Source organism: Somniosus microcephalus, chromosome 4 (genome assembly GCF_052327205.1).
Source record: "Somniosus microcephalus isolate GS21.2 chromosome 4, FLI_Smic_1.0, whole genome shotgun sequence".
Lineage (NCBI taxonomy): Eukaryota > Metazoa > Chordata > Chondrichthyes > Squaliformes > Somniosidae > Somniosus > Somniosus microcephalus.
The window spans coordinates 312499910-312513841 of record NC_140990.1 but is presented as its reverse complement, the minus strand read 5'-3'; the positions used below and the strand labels follow the sequence as shown (position 1 = coordinate 312513841).

The following is a 13932-nucleotide window of genomic DNA, read 5'->3' as shown; positions in this document are numbered from 1 at the left end:
ATGACCTCAGTTGCGACACATTTTCAGGCGCTGGGGCCTTAACAACTGCTTCAATTTTGCCAGGGGACTTGTGTAACCCCTCTTCATCAATCACGTGGCCACAATACCATATCTGTTTCTTAAAAAATTCGCACTTGGGGCGGTTGGCTCGCAGCCCATGTTCCCGTAGTCTAGTGAGCACCTGTTCTAGGTTGTTAAGGTGTTCACTGTCATCTTCACCTGTTACAAGGATGTCGTCCAAGTAACACTGAGTCCCCGGAATCCCTTGCAAGACTTGTTCCATCGCTCTTTGCCATATCGCCGGAGCCGATGCTACTCCGAATACCAATCGATGATACTGGTAAAGACCTTTGTGAGTGTTTATCGTGAGATACTTCCTAGAGGACTCTTCAACCTCCATCTGCAAATATGCTTGTGCTAGGTCAATTTTTGTAAAACGCTTCCCTCCAGACAGTGAGGCGAAGATGTCTTCTATCCTTGGAAGAGGATATTGTACTGTGCGAAGGACTGGGTTCACCGTCACCTTGAAATCCCCACAGATGCGAATCTTCCTTGGCTCCCCGGACTTATTGCTTAACGTTTTCTTCATGACAGGAACGATGGGTGTCGCCCACTCGCTCCAGTCGACCTTAGACAACACGCCCGCCTTCTCCAGATTCGCCTCGACGGCTGGGCGAATTGCATATGGTACCGGTCCTGCTTTGAAAAACTTGGGAACTGCATTCCCTTCTATTTTTATCGAGGCGGTTGCGCCTTTAAGCGTGCCCAGTTCTTGTTGAAATACCTCTTTGGCGTTAGCTAAGATTGTTGACAATCGTCCAGGAGTGACGTCTTCATCTTTTTTACCGTCCACCGTCATTGCATGAATGGAGTGCCAATCTAAGTTTATCTTCCTGATCCATTCCCGTCCCAATAACGGTGGTCCACCAATTGGCAGTATGTAGAGATACAATTTCCGTATTTTCTTGCCGTTGTATTCAACAGGCACCCTTATTTTTCCTCTGAGGTATACTTTTTGCCCCGTATACGTCGTCAAGACGATGGATGTCTCTCTCAAGGGTATGTGTGAAAATTGCCGCGCATAGTCTCGTCGATTCAGGACGGTTAGCGCTGATCCTGTATCCAATTCCATTTTAACTTGGGACCCTGCTATCGTGAGAGTGACCCAAATGGTTCGGTGATCCTCTTTTGCGATTACATTGTGAAGTTTGAGACAGCTTAGTCTCCTGTTTCCGGATTCACTATCGCTCATCTGGTCTTCGGAACTACTGTCCGTCATCTTTTGTACTTTCTTGTACGGTTCCTTAGTGGCCTTTTTGTTGTTGCTGGTCTTCTTCCCAGACCTACAAACTCGTGCAATGTGTCCAATCTTCCCGCATTGTCTGCATATTTTGTCTTTGGACCAGCAGTCCTTCTGGTCATGGTTAGTTCTGCCGCAGCGATAACATTTTGCAAATCCCCGTGTCATTTCGTGGGTGCCGTATTCCTGTGGTTTTTGTTGAATTTCTGCAGCTCCCCTGGCTGCTGCTTCATACGATACTGCCACGCTGAAAGCCTTATCTAGCGTCAGCTCTTTTTCTGAGAGTAACTTCTTCTGTGTTCCTTCACTCAGGAGTCCACAGACAAATTTGTCCCGTAGGGTATCTGCCAGTCCTGCTGCGAACTGGCAGTGCTTTGATAGCTTGCGTAGTTCCGTAAGATACTCAGCATTGCTCTCATCTTTGTGCTGAGTTCTCCTGTGGAATTTAAATCTTTCTGCTATCAACAGCGGTGCAGGGTTTAAGTGTTCCTGTAGGACAGCAACAATTTCGTTAAAACTCTTCGCCTTCGGTTTGGCTGGAGTAATCAGGTCCCGCAATAGGCCATACGTTCTAGCGCCCATTAAGTTTAGCAATATCGATGCCTTTTTCCCCTCCGCTATATCGTTTGCCTCGAAATATACCTCGACTCTTTCCACATACGTGGTCCAGTCGTCTAATGTATTATCAAAAGCAGTGATACAGCCAGTCTTCGGCATCTTGTAAATCTAAAATGGCGCCTCCCGCGCTTTGCCTTCTTCCCCGCTGTTGTTAGCGCTGCTTTCCACGGTTTCTTGCGCGTATTCTTTTTCTTTTATTATTTTCCCGTCGTGGAGCGGACCCTCTGGGACACTTCCCTCCCTCTTCTGAGGTCCGAACGCTGCCCGGCTTCGAAACACTGGCCGCGCCCTGTGTGCTCCACCCTCTCTCTCTTTGCTTCCCGACTCGCTGCCTGGCCCCGTTGAAAAGCCACCCGATCGAGCCTCAGCCCGCCGCAGCCCAGGAAGGATCAGAGCACTACCTGCCACCAGCCCGATTAGCTGGGAAACCACGGACCGAGGAACCCAGCCTGGCTCTGGAAAGTCGCTCCTGCAAGTTTTTAACCCGATGATTGACGGTCGACGCCCGTTTCTCGAGTTTCAATGGACTCTAATTTTTTTTTTTTTTCTGGCTCCGACCTTCAACAACGTCATCGGAGCTGCTGCCGAGTTGCAGGTAAGTACATTTCTTACTCGTCGCCAGTGTTAAGTCCGTGAATGATTGAGACACGGACCAGCAGGAGTGAAAACAAACGGATCTTTACTGGTGGAAGTCAATAACGAAACTAAACAACAGAGGCTCTCTAGCGCCTTTTATACAGGGGTGGTCACTGCCGGTACTGCAGTCTGAGACCAGTTATTCTCTTAAAGGTACATACACAACAATTCCCTAGATCAATATTTCTGACTGGCCCAGTAGATGTAACTGTTGAAAGTGCAGAATGTCATATTATTGGTAAAGACAGCATGTAACTGACCTATTCCTGGTCTGTACCCATCCCACCGAGACTGGTAGAGTCAATTGGGCCAATTTTCAACATCGGTGTGGAGGGCCTCAGAATGAGGTCAGCAGACTTACTGCCACATTAACGCTGACACTCCGGCCACTGCCATTTTAACAGGGCCCCACCACTGGCCGACCAAAGCGCCCACCCATTTCAGGCAGCAGGCCTCTTTTAACATGTGAATCTGAGTCCTATGATAGGCATAGGGCCATTTTAGGACAGAACTGGTTGGAGCTCTGTCCAGTTTTACTGGTGGTACAGCGGAAAAGGCCCCAAAAAGTGTTAAGTTTTAAATTACTTTTGTGGGGCCAAGAGGAGCAGGAATGCTCCTCCGGACCCCACAAAAATAATCAGGGCCGCTGCTGACCTGGAACCTTCCCACCTTCCCCCCCCCCCGCTACGATCTCGATACCGCTGCCCACTTTCCCTCCACGACCGCCCACTCTCTCCCCCGCCCCCCCCCCCCCCCCACCACCCCTCCAGACCCCAGGCTTTTACTGAGTGGCCTCCAAGCCGCCCGATATTGCACTGGACCAATCTACAAGCTGCATCGGGCTGCCATTTTCAGTTCCGCCAGTTCCATTTAAATGAGACCAGGGCCTCTCAATGGCTCCAGCCTCTTCGCTACCAGTCCTTATTGCCACCCTGGCTCAGATCAGCCGACTCGCACACAACAAGAGGTTCGATCCGAAGACAGTCCCCACTCCTTTCACCCTGACACCAGCAACTACCTAGGTCCCACTTTCTAGAATGTCCTCCGCCTCTCCACCTCTCTCTCTTCCTCTAAGACCCTCCTTCAAACCTACCTCTTTCGCCAAGCTTTTTACCAACCTGTCTCAATATCTCTGTCTTTGGCTTGGTGTCAAATTTTTGTCTGATTACGTTCCTATGAAACGGCGCAGGTTAACCCTTTTGAATACTGAATATCTTTTGGAACTTGCACTTTTGTTAACTTCCCAGAATGGGACATTTTACTACGTTAAAGGCGTTATATCAATGCAAGTTGTTAAGCGAGCGGATTATGTGGGTTTCCTGGAGCCCGTTGGAATGTGGAATGTATTGAATGCAAGGTGTAGATTGCTATGTCGCAGAGAGCGATTACCATCTACGTAGAAACATAGAAGATAGGAGCAGGAGTAGGCCATTCGGCCCCTCGAGCCTGCTCCGCCATTCAATGTGGATCATCCAAATTCAGTACCCGGTCCCCGCTTTCTCCCGATACCCCTTGATCCCTTTAGCCTTGAGAAATATATCCAACTCCTTCTTGAATATATTTAATGGATTGGCCTCAACTGCCTTCTGTGGTAGAGAATTCCACAGGTTCACCACTCTCTGGGTGAAGAAATTCCTCCTCATCTCTGTCCTAAATGGCCTACCCCTTATCCTTAGACTGTGACCCCTGGCTCTGGAGCTGTTTGTAATGTGACATGTTCTTCAGGTTATGATACACAAGTGGGTGAGAGAGGACTGAAGCTCAGTGGAGGAGAGAAACAAAGAGTGGCAATTGCCAGAACAATCCTGAAGGCACCTCAGATCATTCTTCTAGATGAGGTAAGTAAGAAGGAAAAGCACAGGAAGTGTATAATGTCTGAGTGATGAAAACAGCAGTCATTATCTGGAACACTCAACCAACTCTTGGTACCACATTGCACTAGAAATAATAGAGCTTGTTCCTTAACCTCTCGGAACCATGACTGCAAGCGTTTAATGAATCTGCTCTTACGATGTCACTAAGAGGGTAAAGAATGTTTCACAAAGGATAGATCTACTAAGCTTGGTGAAGGAATGCTGCTATTGGCACAACTTATCTTCCTGGCTCCCATGCTAGCTGACATTGTAAATGGCTCCCTCGCCTCAGAAAGAAAGAAAGACGTCTCAAAGCGTTTTACAGCCAGTAAAGTACTTTTGAAGTGTAGTCACTGCTGTAATGTAGAGGCAGGTACTGTCACTCTCGCTTTCAAAACCGCCGACATCATCCCTTTCCTCAAAAATACCCCTCATCCCCTCTGTTTTTACGAACGACCTATCTCCAGCCTCCCTTTCCTCTCCAAAGTTCTTGGACATGTTGTCACCTCCAAAATCCATGCCCAACTTTCCTACAACTACACATATGAATCTCTGCAATCAGGTCCCTGCACCTTCCACAGCACTGAAACGGCCGTAATAAAAGTCATAAATGACATAATCTGTGACTGTGAACATGGTGCATTATGCTTCCTCATCCTCTTCGATTAGTCTGCAACCGACATGTCAACCACACCGTCCTCCTCCAATGTCTCTCCTCCATTTTCCAGCTCCGTGGGATTGCCTTGCTTGGTTCCATTCTTCCCTTTCCAATCATAGCTAGAGCACCAGCAGCAATGGCTTCGCTTCCCGCCCCCGCACTGTTACCTCCATAGCTCACTCAAGGATCTGTGCTTAGCCGCCCCCCCGCCCCCCCCGCCACATGATGATCTTGGCGACATTGTCCACAACAGGAAGTCAACTTCCAATTGTACGCTGACGACACCAGTACTACCTCTCCACCGCCTCTCTTGACCCCTCCACTGCCTCTGTATGTCCGACTGTTTTTCCAATATCTAGTGATGGATGAGCCACAATTTCCTCTTTGGTGCCCGTCACAAACTCTAACCTTGCCACAGATTCCAACCCCCTCCCTAACCATTGGCGGAACCACACTAGTCGCAGTCTTGGCATCCTATTCAAATCTGAGCTGAGCTTCCGAAGCCATATTCTCTCGTCGCCTGACTCCACCCCTGCCTCAGCCCATCTGCTGCTGAAACCATCATCCATGCCCTTGTCACCTCCAGACGCGACTGTTCCAATGTTCCAATTGAGCCAAAGAAGACGACATTAGGACAGGTGGCCATAATCTTGCTCACAGAGGTAGGTTTTAAGCAGGGTCTTACGGGAGGAGAGGTAGAGATTGCAGGCTTTAATGATCCGTTCAACGGGCCAAATAGCTTCCTCCATCTGTACTTAGTTTGCGATCATCGTAATTGACACACGTGTGTAGGGTACCCCCCCCCCACCCCCTGCACATTAAGATGTCATATATTGTGTTTAGAGCTACTGATCTTAATTATTGAGGGGAAATATCTGACTGAAGAACCTAGTTGACCTCCAAGCTAAAAAGACATGCTTGTTCAAACACTTTGCCAGATATTTTACACAGTAGGTTGGTAATAGTTACCGTTCTTGGGTCAGTTGAGCCTATTTGTTAGTTGGATGTTAGCTACCTTGGCAGTGAAATGTTCGACTATCCTGTTTGAGTGTTATAACCGATCGCCTTTCTTGTGTTTGAACAGGCCACATCTGCTTTAGACACGCAAACTGAAAGGAACATTCAGGCCTCGCTGGCCAAAGTGTGCGCCAACAGGACCACGATCGTTGTGGCTCACAGGTAATGCTGTAGGAAAGATTGATTTTGGATTTATGGCAAAACCCTAATGTGCAAGTTACATAGAAACATAGAAGATAGGAGCAGGAGTAGGCCATTCGGCCCCTCGAGCCTGCTCCGCCATTCGATGCGATCATGGCTGATCATCCAAGTTCAGTACCCTGTCCCTGCTTTCTCCCCATACCCCTTGATCCCTTTAGCCTTAAGAAATATATCCAACTTCTTCTTGAATATATTTAATGAATTGGCCTCTACTGCCTTCTGTGGTAGAGAATTCCACAGGTTCACCACTCTCTGGGTGAAGAAATTCCTCCTCATTTCTGTCCTAAAAGGCCTACCCCTTATCCTTAGACTGTGACCCCTGGTTCTGGATTCCCCGACCATCAGGAACATCCTCCCTGCATCTAGTTTGTCCAGTCCTGCCAGAATTTTATAAGTTTCAATGAGATCCCCTCTCATTCTTCTAAACTCCAGCGAGTACAAGCCCAATCGACCCAATTTCTCCTCATACGTCATTCCTGCCATCCCAGTTATCAGCCTGGTGAATATTCGCTGAACTCCTTCCATGGCAAGAACATCCTCCCTCAGATAAGGTGACCAAAACTGCACACAATACTCAAGATGTGGTCTCACCAAGGCCCTGTACAACTGCAGCAAGACATCCTTGTTCTTGTACTCAAACCCTCTCGCTATGAAGGCCAACATACCATTTGCCTTCTTAACCGCCTGCTGCACCTGCATGCTTACCTTCAGCGACTGGTGCACAAGGACAACCAGGTCTCGTTGCACTTCCCCTTCTCCCAATCTATTGCCATTCAGATAATAATCTGCCTTCCTGTTTTTGACACCAAAGTGGATAACCTCACATTTATCCACGTTATATTGCATCTGCCATGCTTCTGCCCAATCACCCAACCTGTCCAAATCATACTGTAGTTTCTCGGCATCCTCCTCACAGCACACACGCCCACCCAGCTTTGTGTCGTCTGCAAATTTGGAGATATTACATCTAGTTCCCTTGTCTAGATCATTAATATATATTGTGAATAGCTGGGGTCCAAGGACCGATCCCTGCGGTACCCCACTAGTCACTGCCTGCCACTCGGAAAAAGACCTGTTTATTCCAACTCTTTGCTTTCTGTCTGCCAACCAGTTCTCTATCCAAGTCAATACCTTGTCCCCAATCCCATGTGCCTTAACTTTACACGCTAATCTCTTATGTGGGACCTTATCGAAAGCCTTCTGAAAGTCCAAATACACCACATCCACTGGTTCTCCCTTATCTATTTTACCAGTCACATCCTCAAAAAATTCCAGTAGATTAGTCAAGCACAATTTAACCTTTTGTAAATCCATGTTGACTTTGTCCGATCCTGTCACTGTTTTCCAAGTGCTCTGCTATTGCATCTTTTATAATAGACTCTAGCATTTTCCCCACTACCGATTCCCCGTTTTCTCTCTACCACCTTTTTTGAATAGTGGGATAACATTAGCTACCCTCCAATCCATGGGTACTGTTCAAGATTCCATTGAATGTTGGAAGATGATCAGCAAAGCATCAACTATTTCTAGGGCCACTTCCTTAAGTACCCTAGGTTGCCTTAGTTAAGCTGAAAAAAATTACATTCTTTAGTTTTCAAACGTGTACTGCAGTCCTGCTCAGAGTTTCCAATTACAGCCGTTGGAAATGGTGAATTCGTGCTCCTATCAAGACTATTTTAATACCTCCATCAGCATTGAATGTACTGGTGAGTGATGGGCCAAGAGTGTCAATAAATGTAGAAGGACTAGGGGTGGAGCTGTCCAAGGTAAGAAGGGGAGCTGTTGGTTGGACTTGCCAGAAATGTAACAAAATTGTCTCTCTGAAGAATTGAAAGACTCGATTTTCTTCAGCCCATCAGAGGGCAGGGAGGAGATTGAGGTGTAGTGATTCAACCACTGAGCTGAGCTGGAAATTATGAGCGCTGAGGGTCTATGAAGGAAGTTGATGAATATTTAGTGGAATTGGCCAAAAGAAAAGAAAGACTTGCATTTCTGTGGCATCTTTCGTGACCTCAAGACGTCCCAAAGAGCTTTACAGCCAATGAAGTACTTTTGAAGTGTAGTCACTGTTGTAATGTAGGAAACGCGGCAGCCAATTTGTGCACAGCGAGCTCCCATAAACAGCAATGTGATAATGACCAGATGATCTGTTTTAGTGCCGTTGTTGAGGGATAAATATTGGCCAGGACACCAGGGATAACTCCCCTGCTCTTCTTCGAAAAATAGTGCCATGGGATCTTTTACATCCACCTGAGAGGGCAGACGGGGGCCTCGTTTTAACGTCTCATCCGAAAGATGGCTCGTCTGACAGTGCAGCACTCCCTCAGTACTGTACTGGAGTGAAGCCTAGATTTTGTGCTCAAGTCCCTGGAGTGGGACTTGAACCCACGACCTTCTGACTCAAAGGTGAGAGTGCTACCAACTGACCTCAAAAGAGTGGATTAGAGTTGAATGATGAATGGAGAGTTAATGATCTGTAGAAGGGAGCAGAATGTGCAGGCAGTGTCATCAGCTGGAGGAGCTCAAGCTCCAGGTTTCAGCACTTGAGCAGCAGCTGGTATCACTGCACTGCATCCGTGAGGCTGAGAGTTACGTGGGTAGCATGTTTCAAGAGGTGGTCACCCAGCAGCATAACAATGTGCAGGCAGAAAGGGAATGGGTGACCGTCAGACAGGCAAGGATGACCAGGCAGGTAGTACGGAGGTCCCCTGAGTGCATCTCACTCTCTAACCAGATACTGGTGAGGGCGATGGTTCTTCTGGGGAGTATAGCCAGAGCCAAGTCCACGGCACCACGGGTGGCTCAGCTGTACAAGCGGGGAGGAGGAAGATCGGGAAAGCAATAGTGATAGGAGATTCGATAGTTTGCGGAACAGACGGGTGTTTCTGCTGCCGCAGACGTGATTCCAGGATGGTATGTTGCCTCCCTGGTGCCAGGGTTCATGATGTCACTGAGCGGCTGCAGAACATTCTGAGGGGGGAGGGTGAAATTCTAGAGGTCATGGTTCATATCAACGACATAGGTAGAAAGAGGGATGAGGTCCTGCAAGCAGACTTTAGGAAGCTAGGAAAGAGATTAAAAAGCAGGACCTCAAAGGTAATAATATGGGAACACTAGCATAGTGGTAATGTTACTGGACTAGTAATCCAGAGGCTTGGACTAGGAATCCGGGGACAAGAGATCAAATCTCATCTCGCCAGCTGGGGAATTTAAATTCAGTTAATTAAATTAATCTGGAATAAAAAGCTAGTATCAGTAATGGTGACCATGTAATTACCGGATTGTCGTAAAAACCCATCTGGTTCACTAATTGTCCTTTAGGGAAGGAAATCTGCCGTCCTTACCCAGTCTGGCCTATACGTAACTCCAGACTCCAGACCCACAGCAATGTGGTTGACTCTTAACTGCCCTCTGGAATGGCCCAGCAAGCCACTCATGGGCAATAAATACTGGCCTTGCCAGCGATGCCCACATCCTGTGAATGAATACAAAAAAAATCTCCGGATTGCTCCCTGTGCCATGAGCTAGTGAGCATAGAAATAGGAGGATAGACTAGATGAATGTGTGGCTGGAGAGATGGTGCAGGAGGGAGGGCTTTAGATTCCTGTAACATTGGGACCGGTTCTGGGGGGTGGGACCTGCACAGGCCGGACGGGTAGTATTAAAAAGGAGAAACAAGGTGCACCAAGGATTGGGAGAGACAGATAGCACTAGAGTAAGAAATAATACGGTATCAGGTGGGGTCAGACTAAGAGAACATAAGATATAGGAGCAGGAGTTGGCCATTTGGTCCCTTGAGCCTGCTCCACCATTCAATAAGATAATGGCTGATCTGACCTTGGCCTCAACTCCACTTTCCCGCCTGATCCCCATAACCCTTGACTCCCCTGTAGCTCAAATATCTTCAATGTATCCTCAATATATTCAATGACTCCACCTCCACAGCTCTCTGGGGTAGAGAATTCCAAAGATTCACGACCCTCTGAGGGAAGAAATTCCTCCTTTATCTCCGTTTTAAATGGGCAACCCCTTATTTGGAAACTACACCCCCTAGTTCTAGATTCCCCCACGAGGGGAAACATCCTCCCTGCATCTACCCTGTCAAGCCCCCTCAGAATCTTATATATTTCAATACGATCCCCTCTCATTCTTCCAAACCCCAATGAGTATAAGCCCAACCTGCTCAACCTTTCTTCATAAGACAACCCTTTCATCTCAGGAATCAACCTAGTGAACCTTCTCTGAACTGCCTCCAATGCAAGTATATCCCTCCCTAAATAGGGAGACCAAAACTGCACGCAGTACTCCAGATGTGGTCTCACCAGCGCCCTGTGCAGTTGTAACAAGACTTCCCTATTTTTATACTCCATCCCCCTTGCAATAAGGGCCAACATTCCATTTGCCTTCCTAATTACTTGCTGTACCTGCATGCTAACTTTTTGTGTTTCATGTACGAGGACCCTCCGATTCCCTCTGTACCGCAGCATTTTGTAGTCTCTTTCTATTTAAATAATCATTTGCTTTTTTATTCTTCCTACCAAAGTGGATAACCTCACATTTTCCCACATTATACTCCATCTGCCAAATTTTTTCCCACTCACTTAACCTATCTATATCCCTTTGCAGATTCTTTGGGCTCAATTTTAATAGCCCTGAGGAGGCGGGTTTGTAGCGAAAATTGGAAAAAATGGCTTCAGACACCCATCCCGCCCCCACCCGATTTTCGTGAGTGTCTGTTCAGCTGCTCCCAAATTGACCCGACTGGAACCAGTGGATCAGGTAGTTAAGGCAGTTAACAGCCTTGCCTTGCTAATCCTATTTTCATAGTGGTTTCCCATTTTTTTTCATTTGTTTTTATGGGATGTGGGCATCACTGGCAAGGCCAGCATTTATTGCCCATCCCTAATTGCTCTTGAGAAGGTGGTGGTGAGCCGCCTTCTTGAACCGCTGCAGTCTGTGTGGTGAAGGTACTCCCACAGTGCTGTTAGGTAGGGAGTTCCAGGATTTTGACCCAGCGACTATGAAGGATCGGCGACATACTTCTAAGTCAGGATGATGTGTGACTTGGAGGGGAACTTGGAGGTGATGGTGTTCCCATGAACCCGCTGCCCTTGTCCTTCTAGATGGAAGAGGTTGCGAGTTTGGGAGGTGCTGCCGAAGAAGCCTCGGCGAGTTGCTGCAGTGCATCTTGTAGATGGTACACACTGCAGCCACGGTACGCCGGTGGTGGAGGGAGTGGATATTTAAGGTGGTAGGGGGGTGCCAATCAAGCGAGCTGCTTTGTCCTGGGTGGTGTTGAGCTTCTTGAGTGTTGTTGGAGCTGCACTCATCCAGGCAAGTGGAGAGTATTCCATCACACTCCTTACTTGTGCCTTGTAGATGGTAGAAAGGCTTTGGGGAGTCAGGAGGTGAGACACTCGCCGCAGAATACCCAGCCTCTGACCTGCTCTTGTAGCCACAGTATTTATGTGACTGGTCCAGTTAAGTTTCTGGTCAATGGTGACTCCCAGGATGTTGATGGTGGGGGATTTGGTGATGGTAATGCCACTGAATATCAAGGGGCAGTGTTTAGACTCTCGCTTGTTGGAGATAGTCATTGCCTGGCACTTCTGTGGCGCAAATGTTACCTGCCACTTATCAGTCCAAGCCTGAACGTCGTCCAGGTCTTGTTGCATGTGGAGATGGACTGCTCGCCACAACCATCTTCCTTTGTGCTAGGTATGACTCCAGCCAGTGGAGAGTTTTCCCCCCGATTCCCATTGACTTCAGTTTTACTAGGGCTCCTTGATGCCAGACTCGGTCAAATGCTGCCTTGATGTCAAGGGCAGTCACTGTCACCTCACCTCTGGAATTCAGCTCCTTTGTCCATGTTTGCACCAAGGCTGTAATGAGGTCGGCAGCCGAGTGGTCTTGACCAAACCCAAACTGGGCATCCGTGAGCAGGTGCTTCTGGCTCCTGTTTCCCGACTTGTCAGAAACAGGCCAGGTTCAAGGAGACGAGTTGCTGGAGGACATGATTTGTAGGCATTGGTGGAGCACTTTAAAAGCGCCCTGAAACATGGCTGGCATTCAAATGTAACAACTTTGCTGTTGTAGTTATGTGATAAGATTTTGCACATCTACTGACCTTGTGACTGTTCAAGCTGACACCCATCTGCAGTGTAACATGAATGGAATAATTTCAGGCCACTTCAACTGTGCACTTGCAAGCTTGTTGCCTCAAATTAAATCTATAGCAAGGGGATGGGAAAAATTTATGCCCTCTCATCCTGGTCCTCATTATCGGAGGAGTAGCAGCCACCTGGCTCGGCGCAGATCTTCCTGGAAAGAGGAGTAGGAGGAGGACGAGGGGCGCCTTGCATGCCCTGTTGTGACCAATGCAGCATATTTCCAGGTCACTGCTGCCCGTTAAGCAGGGTATGCACAATGCCATGCCATATTAGCATAAGCTTACTCTTCAACCATAGGTGGCTACCATATGGCTCTGTAATTGTAGGCGACACTTGTCCAATGTCATACATCATCTCTGCTATACCCTTTTATTTCCTATCACTTTTACCATCAGCATGACAAAAGCAAGTCGCCCTGAGCCCTCAATGCACTTTTGCCATTTCCCAGAACGCATAGGCCACACAATCAACTGTACGATAGCAAAATACTGCAGATGCTGGAAATCCGAAATAACAACAGAAAATGCTGGAAAAACTCAGCAGGCCAGGCAACATCCGTGGAGAAAAATTGGAGTCAATGTTTCGGGTGAAAACCCCTTTCTCTCCACGGATGTTGCTTGGCCTGCTGAGTTTTTTCAGCATTTTCTGTTGTTATTTCCACACAATCAACTGTTTGCCATTATTTTCCTTTTACACATCACAAAAGGATAATAAACCAGCAACAGTCAGGAAAAAAAAGACAAAACACCCTTGTGACTCCCCTTGTGACTATAGGTTACTAATCTTTCTCTTGCGCGTGCTTCTACATGGTGCTTCCCCTGTGGCTTCAGCAGATGTCGAGGCACCTTGCTGACTCGTATGCCGTGCCTGCTTAGGCGCCTTTGGCGGGCGTCCTCTGGGTTTGGGAGCCTGGGGGGGCTCTTCAACAGTCATAGTCATAGAGTCATAACGGCACAGAAGGAGGCCATTCGGCCCATCAAGTCCATGCCGGCTCTCTGCAGAGCAATCCAGTCAGTCCCATTCCCCCGCTCTATCCCCGTAGCCCTGCAACCTTATTTCCCTCAAGTGCCTATCCAGTTTCCCCTTGAAAACATTGAGGCCTAGAAATTCAGTTGCGTGCGCCAGCCGTTAGCGCCTTAAGAGGAGTAGATTTCGAGCGCTAGGCGCTTAGCGCCCGGGCGCAGCGCGATCTGCGCCTGCCCCCAACTTCAGTAGACATTTAGCGCCGGCGCAAAGTATTTGCGCGCGCTCAGCTGCGTCATTTCCTCGTGCAACGCCCTTTGTGCGCCCCAATCCGGAACTTCAGTCGCGCCCGCCCAATGTGGGCGTGGCGGCCCTAAGGACTGTGAAGTGGAACGGTTCACAGCCGATGCGGGCCGCGGGGAGCGCAAATTAAAGGGCACTTACCCTGCACTATAAAGGGCAGCCATTTTGCAGTACTCACTCTTGTGAAACGGATTTTTGGAGACAGACCAAGGT

The 13932-nt window shown here is 48.1% G+C and overlaps 1 protein-coding gene across 2 annotated transcripts in view; it reads left to right on the top strand.

Moving 5' to 3' along the window:
- Window positions 1–13932, top strand: part of LOC147120602 (ATP-binding cassette sub-family B member 6-like) — a 276275-nt gene that overhangs the window by 194753 nt on the left and 67590 nt on the right. For both annotated transcript variants that reach the window (XM_085986730.1, XM_085986729.1), the window contains exons 17-18: window positions 4280–4392; window positions 6150–6244. In XM_085986730.1, coding sequence (XP_085842856.1) covers window positions 4280–4392; window positions 6150–6244 — 208 coding nt within the window. The remainder of the gene's footprint in view (window positions 1–4279; window positions 4393–6149; window positions 6245–13932) is intronic.